Below are 21,771 nucleotides of genomic sequence, written 5' to 3'. Positions count from 1 at the left end.
TTTTGCAACAGTGGGTCCTCGATGTGGCAGCAAGCACCTTCACATGGGCCTGGGCCCAGGACACCCCTCCCGCCGGCCCATTTTGCAGATGTGGTGACAGGCTGAGAGGTGGCCTGAGCTTCGTCAGCGACATGTCCCCAGGTTCCCCGGTGTTCACCCTGCTCTGGCTTCGGGCCGACCAGCAGCCCTCCCCGTGCTGTTGATGGCGTCAGTCCCACTTTAACACCCACGCCAGACGCCAGCTCTGAGGCTTCTTTCGATTCCGCCTCCCGGGCCCTGGCTGAGGTGTCGGCGTGCTGACTAGCCCTGCTGCGCAGAATCAGCACAGAGAGGTCAAGATCCTCATCTGAGGTCACACAGCCCCTGAATGGAGGAGGCAGGAGTTGGCCCAGGCTTCCAGTTTCTACACCTCGCCAGGGACTCCTGGCTCCCCAGACCCCGTGGGCTGCAGGACCCCAGGCTGTGGCCGGGGCCGTTTCCCCTCCTCTGCCAGCTCACTCAGCCCAGGTGCAGGGACTCCCCGGTCTCACTGTTTCCCTCTCCCCTCCCCCGGGCCGGTGGCAGCAGCAGCAGCAGCAGCAGCAGCAGCAGCAGCAGCAACAGCAGATGCCCCGGAGCAACCAGGAGGAGAAGGAGGAGAAGGAGAGGGACAAAGAGGCCGAGAAGGAGGAGGAGAAGCCCGACGTGGAGAACGACAAGGAGGAGCTGAGCAAGTAAGACGGCCTGGGCCGCCAGGCTTTGCACCCCTAGGGAGCGGCGGGGAGGTGCTCCCGACCCCGCTGGAGGCCGGGCTCCGGCGGGGGCAGCGCTCCGCAGAGGCTGTGAGGACAGCGGTTCGGCACCTGCCGATTGTCTGCCGGGAAGGGAGGCATCATTGGCTCCGTCTGAACCCAACAGCCCCCCTTCCGGAAGCCCGCCCGGCCCCCTCCCCTGTCCTCCCGCCCGCCCTTTCCTCCTCGAACCCTCTGGAGACCTCAGAGACTGATAGCTCATTTGAGCTCGACTCCTGAGCTAATACATCTAGGCAGTGACTTTGGAGCTCCTTGCCTCCTCGTCTCTCCCCCGCCTCTGCCGAGTCTCCCGAGATGCCAGGCGGGGGACGGGGGATCAGAGGAGCTGGCGGAAGGACTAGGGATGCATGCGGGCCCTGCCCTCACCTCTAGAATTCTTGCTGTCAGCGTGAGCTCTTGCAGATCAAGGCACAGCCTCCCGTGCCTGCCAGGGGCGGGCGCCGAGCGCGGCCAGCTGGAGATCCGCGCCGGGGAGGGGGGCGGGCACGGCTCCGTGCCAGGTACCTGGAAGAGACTCAGGAATGTGGCTTCAGAGAACATCTGGCTTCGTTACCCCCCGTCTCCCGGACGTCCAGGGAGGGCCTCCGGGAAGATGAGTGGGAGGCGGGGGTGGTAAAGCGGAGCGGCCTCGCAGTCCGCCCTCCTGAGTCGGCTTCTGAGAAGGCCCCAGCTCCGGGTACGGAGGTCACACGCACCCCCACACACCTGGCTCGGTGGCACATGCCGGCAGGAGACTTCCCTTTTGTGTGTGCTGCGAGGCACGGTGGCCCTTGATAATACGGCCAACAAAGCGAGGGCCGTTCCTAGAGGCCCGCGGAGCCTCTCTGTTTTGGGGAGTGAGGTGGCCCGTCGGTGGTACCCACCGGCACCCCATGCACTCGGCGCGGAAGGCTTGCCGACGGGGAGCAGAGAGCAGCTCTGTGTCAGGCACGTGAGATGGTAGCTGCTGCCCGACAGCCCTTCCCCCGAGCGTCCCCCTGCCTCCCAGCCTCTGACTGGTACAGACCCCCCAGCCCCCGGCGGCCAGCGCTCCTCGAGCTAAAGAAAAGCAGGTCTCTTGCAACGGTCGTCTAGTCACCAGGCGCAGACGAAGCCATCCCTGTCTCTGTCTCTGGCCTTCAGGGAGAAGACGGACGACACCTCAGGGGAGGACAACGATGAGAAGGAGGCAGTGGCCTCCAAAGGCCGCAAAACGGCCAACAGCCAGGGAAGACGGAAAGGCCGCATCACCCGCTCGATGGCCAATGAGGCCAACAGCGAGGAGGCCGTCACCCCGCAGCAGAGCGCTGAGCTGGGTGAGTTCTGGGCCAGGGAGGACCGTGGCTTCTGAATCCCAGCTTGAGCTTCTGAACGCCCTGGGTGATCTGGGGAGAGCTCCTAAACCTCTCTATGCGTCCTCATCTACACAGCGCTTGCCGGGTGTGGGAAGAGCCCATGACGGTGCGTGGGGGTGGGAGGGGCTAGTGGCTGTCAGCCCTGGTGATCCCGGAACTGGGAGGGTTCACATAAAAATCCAGGTCGCCAGTTAGGGTTCTGTTTTTTAATGAGAAAATCTGGCCGCACCTGGCCCCCATTTCTTCCTGGTAGCAATTGGCACCGAGTAGCCCTACCCCTGTCTAGAAGGACCTGGGTGCAGACTGTACCCACCCCACCCCACCCCCCAGCCCCAGTAGGCTCCCGGGTTCATACTTCACTTCTGTGGGCTTCAGTTTCTCCTGCTCAGCAGACGTCCACCCCCAGGGGCTCTGACCCTCCCCCACCCACCCACCTCAAGTTGGGGCGGGTGGGTGGGGGAGAGATTGCTCTAGTAGCAGTTCTCAAGTTCAGCCACAGGGGGGCAGCCAACGTGTGTCTGTCATCTGTACTGTTTTGGCTGTTGGAGGGGGGCCCCAACCTTCCCAGCTCTGTGCTCAGGCTGAGGCCCCAGCCACCAGGATACCTCCCCAGGGTGGGAGCTGATGGAGGTGAGGTTTCGTTCTCACAGATGCCCCCTACCCCACACCCAGGGTCCATTACAGACACTTGTCCCTTCTTCTGTGGGAGATAATTTGTACCCATTTCATAGATGGGCTCTTTGAGGCTTAGAGAGAGGATGTTGCCTCCATAGTCATGAGTTCACCGGGATTGAGACCCAGCCCCATTGGCCACAAATTTCATGTGACTCCTGTAGGCATTTGCTGGCTGCCCCTTGGTGCCCGGAGGCTGATTCGGTGGCGGGGAGGGGGACAGCTAACTTCTGGGAAGCTCCTCTCAGGCCCCAGGCTGATGTCGGGGCAAACACCACCCGGGCCCTCCAGCGGGCTGTTCCAGCATCCCACCCTGAGCTCAGACTTCTAGCTTCCCTCCGAGGATCCCTTGGGAAAGAAGGGAAAGTTTGTGAGGTCTCACAGGTTGGCAAGGCCACAGCAGCAGGGAATGGGAGCATCTCCCCTCTCTTGGCTGGAGCTGTTCTATCTCCTTTCCCTCCTGCTGGAGCTTCCCCCACTGGTCAGCCGGCCTCTCCCTAGCACATCCTCTGGGCCTGGTGCTGTTTTAGGCGCTGAGTCCATGCCCCTGGCCCCTCGTGTCTGCCCTCTTTGTGAGGTCTTAAGCAATTTACAGGGCAAGACCTGGGCCCCTATCTAGGGGACCTTGGAGGAGAGAACCAAAAACAGTGCCTCAGCGGAGGCCTGGCCAACTCTGTGTGAGGTCAGCGGGAGCCATGTCCCTTCTAAAGCTTCCTTCTGATCAGGTGGAGTTTGGGGAGAGTACAGCAGTCACCCCGTAGAGCAGCATTCTCAGTGAGGGACCTGATGAGCCCCAGGGGACAATTCTGGCCAACCATGGCCACGTCTGGAACGCTTGTTGATTGTCACAGTTGGGGTGGGGACTGCTGGCAGCTGGTGGGTTAAAACCAAGGGTTTAACAGTAAAGAATCACCCGTATAGACAAGTCCACGCTCAGATGAGGGCCCCGCCCACCCAAAGCTCACGTCCCGAGTCCCCCCGACCGTCCTCCGGTCACCGAGCTTTCAGGTAGGTCACCCCCTTCCCAACCAAGTGCATGCAGAGACAGCCCTCACGGTCCAGGCCCTAGACCACCTTAGTGTCCCCGCCTGTAAAATGGGCCGATTACACCACTGCCATCCCAGCGGGCCGTGTGGAGGCTGGGCCGGCCCTCGGGCTGCTGCCGATGCACCCCATCTTCCCTTACAGCTTCGATGGAGATGAACGAGAGCTCTCGCTGGACGGAGGAAGAAATGGAGACAGCCAAGAAAGGTGAGGGGCTCCGGGGGCTCCGACCGCCCGACTGGCATCCAGAGCCCGACGCTCGCGTGCTGGGGAGCGTGAGGCACGTTGGGCCTGACCCACGTGCTCTGGGGCCATCTGGAGGGCCAGGCTCTGCTTTCAGGCTGATCTCAGATTGGTTGCTTTTCCTCGGAGTCTTGGTTTCACCCTGCAGTGACTGCGTCGTCAGGCACACGGTGTGTCCTCAGGGTGACATTGAGGCACAGCTCAGAAACAGCTCGGGCTGTGCACACGGGTCAGTGGACCGCTTCTGTCGCCTCCAGGGTCAGCATGTCGTGGCCCCGTAGATGCTGGTGGCAGCGCACCTGGGCATCTTGGAGGAGAGGCCCAGAGTCGGCCGGCAGCCACCACAGCGGGGTCACAGGGTCAAGCTGCGTGTCCCCTTCAGCTGTGTCCTCTGGCTGGAGGCCGTGCGCGGTAGTGCTGACCTCACGTCCTCCCTTAGAAGCCAGCCGCGTGTTCACTGGAGCCAGAACAGCAGGGTCCTTCCCTTCGTGGCTCAGTGACCCATCTCTATGCCTCAGTCTCCCGTTCTGTGAAGTGGGAGAGGCATCCGTGAGGAACCAGAGGTAACAGGCATCGAGGGGCCTGAGCACGGGTCCTGTACCATCGGGGACTGCATCCGCATGGGTTCCCCTTGTCTCTGGGCTGACTCCTTCCTCACCGTGCCCAGCACTGACAGGAAGGCTGAGGCCAGAGGTGCCTGACCCCCATTTACCTGCCTGCTCTCATTTACTCTGGTCCCAGCTCCCAGAGTGGCTCTTGTTTCCATCCCATTTCACAGAGGACAAAGTGAGGAGTGAGGCCAAGGATGGCCTGGGGCCTGGAGTCCAGGCCTCCAGCTCTCGTCCCCCGGCCCCACCAGGGCCCCACCGCAGACGTGCAGCTTCCTGTGCCCAGGGCTCTGGGTCGTGACTCACAGAGGGGACAGATGGCCTTTCCTGTGAAGGCCCCCGGCATCCAGGGGCCAGCGAGTGTGAGGATGGGACAGCCTCCAGGCCCCCACACTCCAGCCTGGGAAGGGGTTGCTGAGCGGCCTGAGTGCTCTGCCCTGGGGTTTCAGAAACTGACCAGGAGCAGGGCCTTCCCTCCCAGCTCCTGTCTGGGCCCCCCTGCCCCTCCGAGGCCCAGGCCCCTCTTCCGAGCTCCCCGTCCTTGGCCAGCAGCGACCCTCTCGGCACTCGGGAGAGACCCTGGAAGGTGCAGGCTGAGCAGCACGCATGGGGGCCTGGGCGTCGTTTCTCACGGCAGGGCAAAGGGGTGCTGTTAGCCCCCCAGGGGGGCGCACGGTGCTTTTTCTCTGTTGGTTTCTCTCTGTTCTCTGTCCGCGGTGTGGTTCCAGGCTGGATTGCACCACTGGGTGCAACGGAGACTTCCCTGAGATCGCGTGAGTCTTTTTTTCTCTTTTATGGAATTTCGGCAAAACACGCCTAACGCAGAATTTACCGTTTGCTCTTTCAAAGTGTACAAGTTGGTGGCATTAAGCGCCTTCACAGTGTTGTGCAACCATCACCTCTGTCTAGTTCCAGAACGTTTTATCACCCCAGACGAAAACCCGGTGCCCACAAGTGGTCACGCCCAGCCCCCAAGGCCCGCCAGCCTCTGGCGTCCACTAACCTCCTTTCCGTGTCTGTGGATTTGCTGTAACCCGAATGGGATCCCGCGGAACGCGCGCCCCCGCGTCTGGCTTCTGCTCCAGCCTCGCTCGCGCGAAGCTCGTCTGTGGTGTTGCGTGTGGGCTTCGTTCCTTTTCACGGCTGAGCTCTAGTCCCCCGCGTGGGGTCCTGCCGATGCGTCCATGTGTCTGTTGGTCGACGGTCATGGGGGTTGTTTCTGTCTTCTGGCTCTTGTGAACAGAGCCGCTGGGAACATCTGTGGACGATCGCACGTTTTGTTAAGCACCCGCGAGACCCCTGCATATCCGTCGTCGGCAGCAATGTCACCTGGCACCCCCCCTTCCCCTCCCGCCGGGGCAGTGAGGGGTTCTGTGTGCAAGACCCAGGACCGCCAGCCGGTGCTCCCACAGCCCCTCTCTGCCGCCCCCCCCCCCTCCGCCCCGAGAGTGTCTTCTGTTGTCACGGCGGCTCCATCCCTGGCCCCCTCCCTGCTGCCTGGGAACCGGGAGTTGGCCAAGTTGGCGGCTCTCCTCTCTCTCCCTCTGGGAAGGGCAGATCTGGGGAATGGGAGGTCGGCGGGGATGACTCACCGGCCGAGACGGGAGTGTGCCCCGCTGTCTCAAGGTTGGGTCCTCACAGCGGCAGTGAGCTCATCCCGGGTCCTGCCCACAGAGACGGCAGCGCGAGAACCCCCCAGGGACTGTGCACGCCAAGGCCCTGCTCAGTGACATTTGTAATAATGCGATGAGCACTGGCGTGCTCGTCTGCCGTGAATTACAGCAATCTGGACAATTACTGCTCAGGGTGGCTGCTAATGGCTGTGTGTTCCAGGCGGCGGGCGGGGGCGGGGCGGGAGGCAGGTGCCGGCAGCCCGGGCCGCTGCGCTCCAGCATGAGCCTGGGGGGAGGGGGGAGATGCTAGGAATGCTGTGGAGCCCCCCGTCCAGCCCTCAGGAGCCCAGGAAGGGACTCAGGAAGCAGCTCAGCTGCAGGCAGGTGGATTGGATGCCCTTGGATTTGCGTGCCCTTAGCTTGCTGCCCAGCCTTCCCATTGACCTGGAGCTTCACCTGAGCGGGGCAGGGGTGCCCAGAGATGAGCCGGCCTGGTCCCTCCTGTGGGGAGCCCGGGGAAGCAAGCAGCCGGCTGTCCCCGGGGTCTTGGGGTTGTTGAGCCTGCCCCGAGCATCCCAGAAGACCTCCAGTAGCCTGGCCTCAGAGGTTGAGCTGCAGGGGACCCCCTCCTCCCATCCCTGGAAAACCAGGCCTTGTAGCTCTGTGATCTCAGGCACGTCTGTCAACCTCTCTGTGCCTCCATTTCCTCTTGGGTCTGGTGGGAATTAGACTATCTCCCGCTGTGTGAGTTTCCTGGAGCTGTCCTAACAACACACAGACAGGGGTTCTTAGACCAGCAGGGCACTCTCTCCCGGCTCTGGAGGCCAGAGGTCCAAAGTCAGGGTGTGGGCAGGGCTGTGCTCCCTCTGACTGTAGGGAGGGAACCTATCTTGCCTGTCCAGCCTCTCATGCCTGCCTCGGTCCCTGGCGTTCCTTGGCTTGTAGGCCCCTGGTTCCCATCTCTGCCTCTGTCTTCATGAGGCTGTGTCCCTCTTCTTACAAACACCCTTACTAATCCAAGAGGATCTCACTTTAATGTGACTTTATCTCCAAAGAGTCTCTTCCCCAATCAGGTCACGTTTAGAGGTGGCAGGGACCTGAAATTTGGAGGCAGCACAGTTCAGCCCAGTACAGCCGACACTGGGGTTCTGTGAAAAACAAAGCAAAACCCAGCAGTGTGTCAGGCATATTGAGGTCCCCGTCACCATTTGTTACTGTCACCCATCCCTCAGCCGTGTGACCCTGGCCTGGCCTGTCCCTCTCCTGGCCTCATTCTGCCCCGACTCTAGCATGTGGCTGGGACGCCATCTCCCGGGGGCATCGTAATAAGGGGGGCACAGACCGTAAATGTACAGTTCTTAGTATACAGTCGGCGCTCAGAAGCGGTAGGCCCACAGTTCAATAGAGAGTGTCCGGAGCCTTTCGTGCTGAGTTCAGGCCCTGCTCTGGCCCTTGCGGGTGTGCGACCCTGAGCAAGGGTATGTTCCTCTCGGGCCTTGGCTCCTTGAGCACAGCTGGAGAATCAGGCTGGGGGTGAGCGACTTCCTTGGCGGAGGTGCCACAAGGCCAGAGAGGGTTCCCTGAGATTGGAGCCCCTGGGCTGGCATCCAGAACCCAAACGATCGTGAGGGACACTGCTCGGTACTTCTCAGTGTTCCTGGATGTGAGGCAGGTGCTGGTCTTAGTTCCTTCTATTCAGATTTGGAAACCAAGGCTCAGAGAGGTTAAGTGAGCTATCCCAGGTCACACAGCTCTTATTTGGTGATGCTGGGATTTGAACTCAGATACTCTGGTTACAGAGTGGGAATGGGGCCGCTGTGAGGTTTGAATGAGTTAGTCCATGGGTTGGGCTACTATTAATCAGATAATGAGGAGCGCATGGGTGGCTCAGTCAGTTAAGCGTCCGACTCTTGATTTTGACTCAGGTCCTGATCTCAGGGTCGTGAGCTCGAGTCCCACGTGGGGCTCCGCACTCAGCACAGAGTCTGCTTGAGATTCTTTCTCTTCCTCCCCCTGGGCCCCTCCCCCTGCTCCTGTGTGCACCCCTGTGCGCGCTCGCTCTTTCTAAATAAACAGAGAAAAATCTTTTTAAAAGATCAGATAACGAGGGAGGGAAGGACATCCCAGCAGCAGAAACAGCATGTGCGAAGGCCTCACGGCAGGGGCAGTGTGGCAAAGTCAGAAGATGTCGAAACACTCAGTGAGGGGGAGAGAGGAGAGGGATGGAGAGGCTCTTGGGATCCTGGCCTTACCAGCTATGGGATGGAGTTTGGCTGTTAGGCCCAGAGCGTGGGGAGTGGGGAGGGAGGGGGGCACAACAGCTGCGGGGTTCTGGGTGGGCAGGTGGGCACCTTCTCTTCTAGTGCGCACGGAGCCAGGGCTGCCTGCCCTGGGGCTCGCACCAAGTAGGGACTGGGCATGTGCAGGAAGCAGCCTCCCCAGGAACCGGGCAGCTCCAGGGAGCTGGCTGCCTGCCCTCAGGCTCTGCGCCATGCTGGGCAGGAGGGGCAGGCCAGGCACTGGGCTGGGATGTGAGGCTCTAGTTCCCCTGGGAAAGGTCAGCCTGGCCTGGCTCGGAGTCTTGACCCAGCTGTGCGGGAGGCCTGGGGCTCTGCTGGCAGCTCCTCTCGGTCCCCAGCATCTCTTCTCCGGTGGGCAGGGTGCCCGCTGTGGAGGGGGTGGGGTAGCCCCTGGTCATACTGTTCCAGACCAGGAAGAGGTGCTGGTCTGGCTCCATGCTGCCAGCCCCTCCCTGGCCCCAAGTGGCCCGCCTGGTGTGGGGAGAGAGGCTAGGTGAGCAGCCCTGCACAGAGGCAGCCCAGGCAAGCCTCCCAGGCTGGGTGGCTCTGAGGCTGACCCCAGCGCAGACACACACGCTCGCTCTCTCTCTCGAAGTAACCCTGCACCTGCAGCCCTCGCCCCCCACCCACACCCCCCACCACTTTCACAGGGAGTGAAGGAGAAACCACTAATTGCTTTGCACCTCCGAAGTGCTTGTCGTGCACGCTGGCTGGTTTAATTAGTTTTTACGGATGAAGAGTCTAAGGTTCAGGGAGGGGAGGCGTGAGCCCCAGCCCCGGAGCTTGGAAGAGCGGGCCCTCCCCACACACGCATCCGTCACCCAAACCTCCTGCTGCCCCTGTGGCGGGCAGCGTGGACGAGGAGCGGCCAGAGTGCGCTGCCCGGCCCTCGGCACATACACCGGCAGAGGCTGGGGACAGGCCATCGGCGCAGTGCTTCGTGCGTTGGTGGGGCTCACGTGTGTGGGGCCACCTCTGGTGCCGGGGTCAGCGAGAGCCCAGAAGGGGACAGGGCCCGCCCTCAGAGCGGGTGCCCAAGGGAGGCTGACGTGGGGATGGGGGCGGCATCAAGGGTCATCGGAGGGACAGTTGGCGGCATTCGGGGCTGTTGGAAGGGACGGGGCTGACGCGGATGGGGAGCCGCTGCCACCCGTGGGCTGCAGGGCAGGGGTCGCATCTTTGCCTCCATGTCCTGGATGCTTCGGCATGTGCTGGAGGAGAAAGTCAGGTTTCTGCATGACCTTGGCACAAAGGAGGCGACCAGCCTCAGGGGCGGGCTCCCGACTCCGCTGTGGTCCCTTGTCAGGCCCCTTGAAGCTCCGGTGAGGCACCCACCAGCCCACTTCACTCCCAGGAAAAAAGCCAGCACATCGGCTGCTGACCCTTGGAGAGAAGCACCTGGCAATGGGTGCTGAGTGTCATCGAGGGGCAGGGCACACTGGTTGGAGCACTTTGCATGAACTAGTGCACCAGGCGAGTGTTCCACAAATGTGAACGCACACATGTGCATGCACGCACGGGCACACGCACACAAGCACACTGTGCTTTGCAGAGGAGAGCGCCGAGGTCCGGAGCGATGAGCCCGCACGTGCACCGCGGATAGCGCCGAGCCGCTCTGCCAGGGAGCCTGCTGTCTGCTCTGTAGGAAAACCTGATGCTGAGCGGGTCATGTGTCATTTTTCCAGAGGGGTGGGCAAGGCGACGTGAGGTCACACACAGGTGACTTCTTTTCATCGAAAATGTCTACTGGATCATGTGTTGGGGGAGAGGTGGCCATTTGACATCCCGTTGATGGTTTGTGGCTCTAATTGCTGGACCTGGGGCTTGTTTTTAAAAGCATATGTGGAAAGGAAAAGGCAGGTAAGTCAAAGTTCAGGCACGGAGTTGTCTAGCCAGGATCCTGACGGGATTTCGGGACTGGCCAGAGTTTTGGAAGCTCTGACACAGAGTCGGTGCCCAACCGGGTTGCCAGCTGAATGGCTGAGTCCGTGTCCAACCCACCCAGGGCTTGGGGTTTCTGGAAGAAGGAAGTGCCGTGACTCAGGACTAAGCCCACTGGATTTTTTTCCCCTCTCCTTCGACAGTGTTTTGGGCAGAAAGTTTTGTTTCGCAAACTGGAGTTTCTTTTGGAAAATGGCAGCTGGCAGGAGGGGTGGGGCTGTGTCCCTCTTGGAGGCAGCCTGTGCTCTTCGTGGAGAGAACGGAAAGCCTCAGGGTTGGAAGGGGTTGGCTGGGGTTGGGGAGTCCCTGTGTTTCCTGGAAGGGGGTGCTGCAGCTGTGGCCTCCCCGGGACACGGATGGATGGTGGTCTGCCCCCTCCCGCCAGGTGCTACCAGGGCCCTCCCTGCCCTGTTACCTGAACTCACGGATGGTGAGCTGGGGGTGGGCTGTTGGTCGGGTTCGCAGACCCTCAGGGAGAGAGAGCTGCCTGTAGCGGGGACTCGAGAGGGAGCTGGGCCAGGGACAGGCCAGGGACAGAGGCCTCTCTGGGGGCTGAGTCACTGCTCCCATAAGAACAGTTCGTCACAAGCCCCTGCACGGTGCCTGGGAAGCTTCCTCTGAGGGTGGCCAGAGCAGTCAGCGGCCAGACTGAGAGCCCCCCCCAACCCCAGGCCACGGTGCTGAGATGCCCCTCCTGCTGCCACCCCTACAGCCACCCACGGCTCCTTTGTCTCCTTCAGCGCTCCGAGTATGTGACTCAGACCTCCTGGCTTGACTTCCTGTCTTGGTCAATTTCACTTCCTAGTTCCTGCCTCCTGACTCTTCAGAACGAAACTCTTTCCTTAGAAATTAGAAGTGGGGTCGGGGAATCCAGACCGCAGGGGACCTCGGCAGAATCTGCCATCTGGGCACAGGCGCGGAACGTTGGTGGGCCTGCCCCTGGGTGTGAGAGGTGGGCACTGCCTCCATCCTCGTCTGGCGGGGGGTCTAGGGCGCCCTGCCCTATTCAGCCCCCTCCTCTCAGGAGCTCCTTCCTGGGGACCTCGGAGAGATGGCACGGGTGCCAAGGGACACCCAGGGGGCTCTCAGACCCAGACACTTGGGGAATCCGGAACTTTGTTCACCCGCCAAGTGCCTTCTGCATGCCTAGCAGTTACGGATGCAGAGACGTGACAGTCCGTGAGCAGTGGAGCAAAGAGCTAATTTCTGAATGCTCTGCGGGCGGCAAAGCCTCGCGATGGCAGGGTGGCTGGGGGATGGCTTTAGAGAAGCTGGTCAGGGAGGGCTTCTCTGAGGAGGTGTCCCTTGAGCTGAAGGAGGACAGAGGCAGATTTGTGAAAAAGCCATGCAGGTAGAGGAAGCAGCTAGTGTAAGTGTCCTGGGTCACGCTCAAGGGCTGGACCTAAAAGGTCCCAGCGGGTGGGTGAGCAAGGGGAGAAGTGGGGAGCAGGCTGGGTGGGTGGGTGGGTGGGGCTGCTTCTGCAGGGCCTCACACGACACACTGAAGCCTCTGGATTTTATCCCGAGAGGCATGGGTTGTCACTGGAAGACCGGCGTTCTAAGAGCTCGCTTGGGTCTCCTCCCTGCAGGGTATGGATCAAGGGACTCAGGCAGAGAGTCCTGGGTCCCCGACACGGTTGGGATCCCAGGACGAGGGTTGGGCGCACAGGTGGCTCAGGGAGGCCTTTCGTTCCTTGGGTTTCCGTGGGCAGGACATAAAGGCTGAGGGCTAAAGGGACAAGCAGGTCGGTGACCCCAGAGTTGGAGAAATCGGTCATGACCTGGATCTGGCTCCAAAGTTCAAGCCTGTTAACTTTCAAACTCGAGGGAGCTGCCTGTGACAGGTCTAGCAGCTGTTGATTGGGACAGGCTGCTCTGGTTGTCAGGGGTGTCTCGGAGAGGGAGGAAAGAGGCGGCTATCCCCCCCGAGCCCCTTGGGCAGCAGAGAACGAACCGTGTGGGGACTCCAGACTCTTCCGCCAGCCCTCAGTGGCTGGAGGTCTCATTTGCACTCAAGTCCTGAGCTGCTTCTGGGAACGTGAAGCCAGCCTGGCCCGTCCGTAGACCCGCGGGTGCTGGAAGGAGCACTCGGGCCCCTTCCCGCGGCCCCAGACCTCCAGAGCGTCCCGCGAAGGGCCTGGCAGCGTCGGGCCGGTGGGGGTGCAGACCGCAGGTGGGACCGGCCGCGGGGAATGACAGCGGAAGAAGCTGTTTGCTCCCCGTCTGCTGGGGTGGAGAAGCTCTGTTTTTCTGAACCCTCATCTGTTCTTACCGCTGCTGCTGACGCCGCCACCGCCACGGATGGGGAGAGAGGGAGGGGGAAGCCAGTGCCAAGTTGGCCCGCCCCTTCTGAACCTGGGCTTCTGCCACGCTCCCCCGCCCGCCCGCTCCCGAGAGCCTCCGTCTGGAGGTCACATTCAGCCCTGACGACGCGTCTCGCTGGGTCAGGCAGCAGGAGGAGCCAGCCCAGGCGCGCGGCGAGGCTGCTCAGGGCGCCGCTGCCCCGTCAGGCCGGGCTCTTGGGATTCCACCCAGCGGGGGTGTCGGGGACTGGGGGCTCCCGGCCAGCACCTTTTGCTGAGCTCTGTTCAGGGTGCGCTCGCGCCTGGAGGAGCCTCGGACACGGTGCACCCTGGTGACGCCTGGCACGGGGCAGGAGCACACAACTGACAAGTTCCCGCCGCCCACCCCCCATCGGCGAAGGGCACCTCTCACGCCCTGGGCTGCGGGGGCGGGGTGGGGACGGTGTCAGGACTGGCAGCGCCGGGGGAGCAGCGGTAGGAGCCCTGGGCCACCAGGGGCAGGCGGTGCGGAGCCGCTTCCCCGCCCTTCTCCGCCCTTCTCCGAGCCAGCCTCCGCCCGCCCGCCCGCCCTCCTCTCCCCTCCCCTCCCCTCCCCTCCTCTCCCCTCCCCTCCCCTCCCCTCCTTCCCTCCCTCCCTCCCGCTGCCGCCGCCACCGCCGCCGCCGCCGCCGTTGGACAGAAGGATGTGAGGCAGAGCTGAGCGGGAGCAGACGCCAGCCACAAGCCTGCTCCAGCCACAAGCCTCTCGGAGCCGGCACCGCGGCCGCCCAGCCTCCCGCCTCCCAGCCCGCGGCTCCCAGCTCCACTCCCTGGAGCATCCTCCAAGCCGTATGTTTCCGGAAAACTTGGCCGAGGGGGAGACGCAGATGAGAGGATGTGAGTGAGGCCCCAGGAGGGGCTTGGGGTGGCTTTGGGTACTGGTGACAGGGACCTGGCTGTGGCCAGCAGGCAGGGGACGCAGGAGTTCTGTGCCCGTGGGACCCCATCCCCACCCCTTCCCTTGGGATCCCTTCTCCCCCCTCCCCCCGCCCCCCCCCTTTCTGGCAGTCAGGCTGGGGCTGTCGGGGGAGGGAGGGCAGGACCTCGGTCTGCTTGGGGCAGGCTGGGGGGGGGGTCTTGGCTGGTGCATGCTCAGAGGTGCTCCCTCTAGCCGGATGGGGGCTGGGGGGCTTTCAGCTGGGTCTAGTTTAGGTGGTCTGCAAGGCTCGGTGAGGTCTGAAGTGCTTGTCCCTGTGCCCAGCACCCTCAGCCTAGGGAACAGGAACCAGAAGGGGGCCCTGGCCAGCGACATGAGGACACTCACCCCAGCCTCTCATGTAGCTGTCAGGAAACTGAGGCTCAGAGAACAGTGGGCGGCTGATACCACACAGCACTTCCCAGGCAGGGCTTCTGGACTACCCTGTCCAGGGCTCCTCCTGGAGCCACCACTCGATTTTGGGAAGGGCTGGGTGACCCTGTCACCCTCATCAACTCCCGCTGTTGCTGCGGCCACAAGTGGAGTTAATTAGGATCCTGAGGCCCTGGCCAGCCTCCAAACCACCTCCTTATTTATGTGTTGAGTTTGGAAATGTCAGCCTCTCTGGGGTCCGGCCACCCCCCGGGTCCTCGCTGCTCCTACACGCCCCCCCCAATCAGGCCCAGATGGGAGACCCGCCCTCTCCCGCCCAGGGTTCCGGCCCGACGTGTTTGCCTGGGCTCCCTTGGCCCCGGCTGGGGAAATATAAATAAACTCGCGTCCCGTCGTCCTCCGCCAGGTTCTGTGGAAGTGGCAGCTGCTGCTGGCGCAGGCGGAGGGAAAGGTCAGGGGGCTGGGTGACACTTGATCCCAAGCCCCAGCCCGCCCCTGCGCGCCTGTCCTTGAGGAACCCTGAGGAGCCCGCTGTGGCGCCACGTGGCCCGTGGCCTCCGCGGGGGAGCAGGTGGCCTGTCGGGCTGGCACCGCTTGCACCCCACGGGGCCCGGAGGCAGGAGAGCGGAAAACCTGGGTCCCCTCTCCCACTCTGCCCTTGGTCTGTCCCCACCAGCTCGCGAATGGCTGTGGCCCCTTGAGCCCATTTCCCCCCCGCTGGGGATGGGAGAGCAGTCCTGGGCAGCAAGGACGAGACGGAACCTCGTCTCGGGTTCTGCAAACTCCAGGTCCCTCGGCCGCGGGCTGTGGCAGCTTGCCCGTGTTGTGCCTGTTGTAGTTCTGTTTTCACGAGAGCCTCGTATGCAGCGCGCGCCGGTGGCACGTGTGAGGGTGGGTGGGTGGGTGGGTGGACGAGCAAATGAATGACAGAGGATGCCAGCAGGAAGACTGTCAGGCCCTCGGGCTCCTGCACCCCTGCAAAATCCCAATCAGAGCCCTCCTGCTTGCAGCTTGATTTGATTCAAGGAAAATGGCCTCAAACTTCGTTATGGGAAATCTTTCGTTTGCCGTGATAGTCTAGCTCTGGGGCTCAGAGGCTGCTGTGTTCCCAGCAGCGTGACTCAGGTTTCGTGCCTGCTGCCCTTGGGGGGCCTCGTCCTGCCCCACGGCCCTCAGGCGTCGGGAGCCTGCCTCCTGTCCCTCTAGCAGCCCCTGGGAAGTGGCCGGCCCTGCCTGCTGCGCTGACCTGGCCACATGGGGTACAGAGAGACGTGTGCGGCGTGCCCATGTGTGCCGGGAGCTCCGTGGGCAGATGGACTGAGACCTGGGGCCAGGCTTCCCAGGTGCGGCTTCTGTGTGCGGGGGACTGCGTTTTCGCTGAGCCCGGTGTTCACGGCATTGGAGCTAGAATGGGGTGTGGAGTGGGGGTGGGGGTACAGCTCTGGCCTGAGTTTGTGGGGCTGGAGAGAACTTTCTCCAACCTAGGTGGGTTTGACGTGGAGTCTGCCAGTTCCTGGGGATTTCTCCCCATAGCAGGGGTGGGCGAAGCTGTGAGAAGCTCATAGCAATGGGGGGAGGGGGGTCTGTGTTTGCGGGGGCAAGTCTACTCCCATCCCTTGAATGAGCCCTATGGGCCCCAAGCCCATGACGGCCTCAGACCCCAGAGGTACCCAGTTAACCTGGGTGAAGAGGCTCCGGGCTCCAGCTTACACACACCCCGACCCCACCCTCCCTCCCCGCTCACACGTTCCTTCCTTTTCTCTGGCCCTGGCCCGGTGCAGCCGGAAAACAGCCCTGTCTCCCGAGGCCTGAGGCCTCATCTGCAGCTGTGAGGGAGTGTCAGTGCTAGGTCACGACAGCCAGGGAGGCGAGAGAGGTGGGGGCCTGGGCGGGGTCTGAGCCCCAGACCTCAGCCCCTCGCCCCCAGAATCCTCCACCGTGGCCTTGGCGGGGGTGCACCCGGGGTGAGCACCCCCTGTCCCTCCCGGTTCCTGGAGCCAGACCTTTTGCCCCTGTAGCCTGGGTGGGGAGAGGTGGTGGCTAGGCCCCTGTCCCCCACCCCCCCGGCACTCCCCCCCGCCCCCCGTCTGCTTCTGGAGCCGGGAGCCTTGTGCCTGGATTCAGAGCATTTTCAGCCTGGGGCTCCAGGCCGTAGGCATGGGCCCCTGCCTCCTGTCACCTGCTCCCCTCCCTCCACAGGTCTTCTGGAACACGGCCGGAACTGGTCGGCCATCGCTCGGATGGTGGGCTCCAAGACCGTGTCTCAGTGTAAGAACTTCTACTTCAACTACAAGAAGAGGCAGAACCTGGATGAGATCCTGCAGCAGCACAAGCTGAAGATGGTGAGCATCCCGCCCCCACCCCCGGACACACACACACACATGCCGTCCTGCCTGCCCGGGCCTCGTGTGGGGGCTGTGCCCTGGGCGCTCTGGGCCAGGAGCAGGTGCTCCACCAGCGCCTCGTGCTTATTGGTCCCTGTGACCTGGCTGCAGTCCTTCTGTGCCATAGTCCCCTCCTGGGCACCGGGACGGCCCCGTGTACCAGGCTCACCCTCCCAGTGCCCCACCTCGGCTCCCTTGCTCTCCTGGGTCTGACACCTTTGGGTGTGTGTGGGAAGGAGCGTGGTGGGTCGGGCCCTGCCTCAGCAAGGCCTGTGGCTGTCAGTGCACTGGAACAAAGGTCCAGGGGCAGATGAACCCCAAGTGAGTGTCTTCCCCCCAACCCTCCCCCCCCCCCCCGCCATTTGACCTCACTGTCTTAGGGCTGCCTCGGGGAAGGAAGGACTGGTCAGGGAGCAGCAGGCCTGGCCCTGGCCTCCTGGCGCCTCCTGCTGCCCTCTGGCCTCAAGAGGAGCCAGGAGCCCAAGAGGGCTCACTGAGATTGTAAATGGTCTCTGCGGAGAGAACTGCTTCCTTCGTGGCTCCTACTGTGAAGGGAGGGCCGTCTGGGGATAGCCTCTTCCCTTCCTCCTCTCCCCCCTCCTTTCTTTCCCTGCCAGCTTCTGTTTCTCCGTCCCTGACTCCATGCCCCTGCCAATCACTGTCACTGTTATAGATCTGGGGAAACTGAGGCTCAGTCAGGCTCATCAACAGCGGACTTGGGGTTTGAACCCACACCTGTATGACCCAGGGACCCATGCTTTGGATCACCAGCCTGCATCGCTGCCCCCTCTCCCAGATCAGGCTGCCTGTTGCTGGGTATAGAGCACGTGCAGCCTGTCCTGGGAGGCAGGGCTGAATTGCTCTCCCCACGTAGCCCATGGGGGTGCCCAGACCACTGAGGCACGCGGCGTGGCCGGCAGGCAGGGGCGGACTCGCCCCACTTGAACTGTGCTCAAGCGCCGTGCAGATTTTAAGTGCACTGTCCCCGGCCACCCTGGGTGGGATCTTACTGAATCGAGTATCTAAGCAGCTGCGGGCTGTCCGAGGCCAGGAGACACCGTGTCATGCTCCTGTGGGCAGGGCTGAGGCCGACCCTCAGTCTTGGGTTGAGCTCTTGTCTGTCTCCTGTTCCCAGTCGCATCTGGTGAGGCCAGACCACCTTTGCCTTCCCTGCGTGCTGTTCAGATGGTCCCTGGTGCTCCTTGAGCTTCTGGCAGTGCTCCCTGGTGCCCCAGGAGCTTTCCTTTTTTCCTAGGTTTTCTAGGACTCTGGTTTCCACAGGGAGGAAGACTCAGGGAGGCCTGCGAGTACAGAGCACCTGTCTTTAAGGCCTGTTTAAATCCCGTAGAGCAGCAGCTGGGAGGGGCTGCTGGCTGGTAGGGAGGCAGCCTCTGTGGACACCAGCGAGGAATTAACTGGGGGGAGGATGATCCCGAGCTGGGCCCAGGCACAGGCACTGGAGGAGGTCTTCCTGCTCCCTCTCCTCCTCCTCCCCTGCTTTCCCTCCTCCCCCAGCCCCTCCCAGCAAGCCTGGACGCAAACCTGGCCATAGCCCAGGTTGTTGGGTTACAGGCCTGCCCTCCCAGAGTCCCTCATGGCACCGTCCCGCTGTGCCCCCGGGACCCCAGGACTTGAGAGCATGGGTAGGAGGGCCAGAGACCCCAGCAACGCGGATGGTGCAGCGTGGGCTCAGGGGTGAGAGTGGAGTCAAGTCCCAGCTTGATCACGGGGCACCTGTGTGCCCGTGGGTGGCAGCTTCACCCCCCCCCAAGCCTCAGTTCCCCATCTGTGAAGTGGGGGAATAGTGGCTCTTACCCCGAGACCCCTGGTGAGGACTGAATGAGTTACCACTTTTGGGGAGCCGAGTGCCTGCCCAAGGAGAGCGCTGTGTGAGCAGCGGCCGCCCTGTCTGCTCCCACTGGTAGTGCTGGGAGCAGCAGTGGTGGAATTTTGTCTCAAAGCCACTCACCGGGACGCCTGGGTGGCTCAGTTGGTTAAGCGGCTGCCTTCGGCTCAGGTCATGATCCCAGCGTCCTGGGATCGAGTCCCACATCGGGCTCCTTGCTCAGCAGGGAGCCTGCTTCTCCCTCTGCCTCTGCCTGCCTCTCTGTCTGCCTGTGCTCACTCTCTCTGACAAATAAATAAATAAAATCTTTAAAAAAAAAAAAAAAGCCACTCACCCCCTTTTCTTCTCGGGGGGCATGGGAGGCACTCTCTCAGATGCTGTGTGCAGGAGCAGCTGTTGTGGGGACTCTGGCCCAAGAGACCCGGAGTCTAATCCAGGTCTTGCCGCTTACTAGCTGTGTGACCATGGGCAAGTGGCTTGCCCTCTCTGTGTGCCGTTTTCCCAGCCCTGCAGTGGGGACAGTACTAGGGGCCCGCTTGGAGGGCTGTTAGGACACTCACCTGAGTGAGTAGATGGAAGGGCCTGGAACAGGGCCTGGCCCGTTGTGAGCACCCTGCCGCTGAGAGCTATGACTTTGGTGGCGCTCGTGGCCGCCAGATGCCCAGTGGCTGGGATCTCGCATGCCCCTGGGTATGCGCTGTATGTGGAGTGCCGCCACTCCTCGACTGGCTGAGTGGTTGACCGGTCGACTGATTGATTGATTGGGTCGGTTAGTGTCTTTCGTCTGAAAGGCAGCCTAGCAGGGTCGCAGAGAGGAGGGCTCTGAGCTAGAGGGGGCGGATGGTGCCCGTGGGCACACAGCCTCCCCACTCGGGCTCGGTGTCCTCTCTAAAGTGAAGGTAAGGCTAGGACCCACGGTCAGGCTTGTTGTGGGGAGCAGAGGAGTCCTTTGTAAGGTGGGGGCCGCGCCCGGGGCCAGGCCCTGTCCTTGCTGCGCACTCAGTAAGCCTCTCTTGAGCGCCTGCCGTGCGCCTGGCGGGCAGTGTGCGTGGGCTGTTCCTGCTGGGCGGAGGAGCTGGGCGTTCCTGGAGTGGACGGCGGGAAGCCGTCTGCCAGCGCTGGGCTCAGGGTGGGTTGTGCTGGTCTAAGAGAGGTGTAGTGATGTCTGATGGAGGCGGTCGGCCTTCTTGTCGCCTGACCCTGAGCACTGGTGGGTGATGAGGCCGGGAGACCATGGAGGGGATTTGAACCCGGGTCTGTGGAACATCCCTCCGTGGGCCTGCCCTCCACTAGATGTGGCTCACACAGGACTCAGCAGAGCATGGTCTTGCTGGGTGAGCCGTGGACCAAGTGTGTTGGACCAGGAGATAGGGCCAGCAAGCCGTGTTCTGGGGCCTACAGACGGGTGAACCTTGCTGACCACTTGTTTTGGTGAGAAAAGGCAATTTGGGAGCATGGGGCTAGTTCTTGTTCCCAGCTGACCTTGAAGGAGCGATGGAGGAAGCACAGTGAACACCTAACAGGGACCCGTCACGGGAAGTTGGGCTCAGCCTGGGTCCATCCATCCCGACTGGCCACCCAAGCTGCAGGGGTGAGTTCCCCGTCACTGGAGTATGCAAGCAGGCCTCACAAGATGCTACTGAACTCCATGACCTCTGCCTCCCACCCCTCCCCGGCCCTCTCTGGTCTCCAGGAGGAAGCTCTAGGTCCTTATGAATCCTAAAGCCGGGGCAGCCACCTCTGGCCATCGGCCAGGCCCCGTCTGGAGCTCAGAAAGACATGTCACCCTTGTCCAGTGCAGGAAGGAGCTGAGGAAGCAGAGGGTCAGTGGGTGTCCCCTCCTGCTTTATACCGGGCCTGGCCTGAGCGAGGCCGTGGGGTGACGTCAGCAGGAAGCAGGATTGGGTGGGCAGGCGCGCATGTCCCAGACTTATGTAACATTTGGCATTAGTGACTTCTCCGAGGTTTTCCTCCCCCTCCTTATGGCCGAAGGTTACCCTTTTCTCCCATCTGTGAATCCAGGCCCTGGGGCTCAGCTTCCGTGTTTCTCTGTCTCTGTCTCAGCCCAGGCCTTGCCTTGCCTTGTTTCCTTCTGTTGTCTCCTCTGTCCAAGGCTGCATAGGCCTGGAGGGGGACACGGTCTGGACAACAAAGTGCTTGAACCTGACCTGCATTCAAATGTGAGCTACTCGACACATGCGCTGTGTGATCTCGGGAAAGTGTCTTTGCCTCTCTGAGCCAATGTCTTTTGTCTATCAAGTTCATTCATCTGAAGAAACTGTTACGGGGCGCCTGGGTGGCTCAGTGGGTTAAGGCTTCTGCCCTCAGCTCGGGTCATGATCCCAGGATCCTGGGATCGGGCCCCGAGTCGGGCTCTCTGCTCGGCAGGGAGCCTGCTTCCTCCTCTCTCTCTGCCTGCCTCTCTGCCTGCTTGTGATTTCTGTCTGTCAAATAAATAAATTAAAAAAATCTTTAAAGAAACTGTTACAGAGCACCTGCACTCTAGGTGACAGGCCCCGTTTCAGGTAGGCTGGGGACAAAGCAGAGAACAAGGGTGCTGGCCCTTCAGGGGCTAATTCCAGTTCAAGGGACAGATGAACATAGAAGTAATTTCTGATTCTGGTCTGAAGGTGATAACGTGAGGGATATAGTAGAGAGTGATTGATAGGAGGCCACAAGGGTTAGCTGATTTTGACAGGGCATTAGGGAAGATCTTTCTGAGGAGGTGGGGTCTGAGCGAAGTCCAGATTGAGGTGAGGAAGTGAGTCACACTAGCATCTACAAGAAGGAGGTCAAGGCAAAGGAATGACCAGTGCAAAGACCCTGTGGCCAAGGGCCCTGTAAGCACGTTTGCACAAGGAGGCCAGTGTGTTTGTAGCAGGATGACCGAGGAGGGCAGAGGTGGACAAACATTTTGGAGAGGTGGGTGAGGTCCAGATCTAGACCAGGCAGGGCTGTATGGAGTGGGGACGATTGGGGTTTTCTATCAAGGGTTTCAGGGAAGGTTTGAAGCAGGAGCAGCGTATTCTGGCTTATAGAGCAGCGGTGTGTCTCCGTTGCCTCAGTCCAGGAAAACACCCGGGCACATAGTAGGTACTCAACAAACAGCAGCTGCAGTCATACCTGTCTTGCCAGCATCTCCTGTTCCGCACGCCCCTCCTGATTCTGCGGGGTACAGGGCCACGTGTGGAAGGATTTGGTGTAATTTCTCAGACACTCAGAAAGCCCCAGCCTCTCAGACCCCGTGTTGGGATTCGAGTGTTGACATCATACTTGGCCCGCTTGGCCTTGAGTCCCCAGAAGATGCACATCCTGGCCAGGCCCCCAGGAGCCCCGGTTCCCTG

At 61.8% G+C, this 21,771-nt stretch overlaps 1 protein-coding gene across 4 annotated transcripts in view; it reads left to right on the top strand.

The window, feature by feature from the left end:
* The window catches only part of NCOR2 (nuclear receptor corepressor 2), a 208,972-nt gene that overhangs the window by 139,438 nt on the left and 47,763 nt on the right, over positions 1-21,771 (top strand). For all 4 annotated transcript variants that reach the window (XM_080821217.1, XM_080821215.1, XM_080821216.1 and 1 more), the window contains 4 exons: positions 565-713; positions 1,914-2,086; positions 3,986-4,048; positions 16,397-16,539. In XM_080821217.1, the coding sequence (XP_080677343.1) occupies positions 565-713; positions 1,914-2,086; positions 3,986-4,048; positions 16,397-16,539 (528 nt within the window). The remainder of the gene's footprint in view (positions 1-564; positions 714-1,913; positions 2,087-3,985; positions 4,049-16,396; positions 16,540-21,771) is intronic.

The sequence above is a fragment of the Martes martes genome (assembly GCF_963455335.1).
Source record: "Martes martes genome assembly, chromosome: 13".
Lineage (NCBI taxonomy): Eukaryota > Metazoa > Chordata > Mammalia > Carnivora > Mustelidae > Martes > Martes martes.
This window is presented reverse-complemented; position numbering and strand designations above follow the sequence as displayed.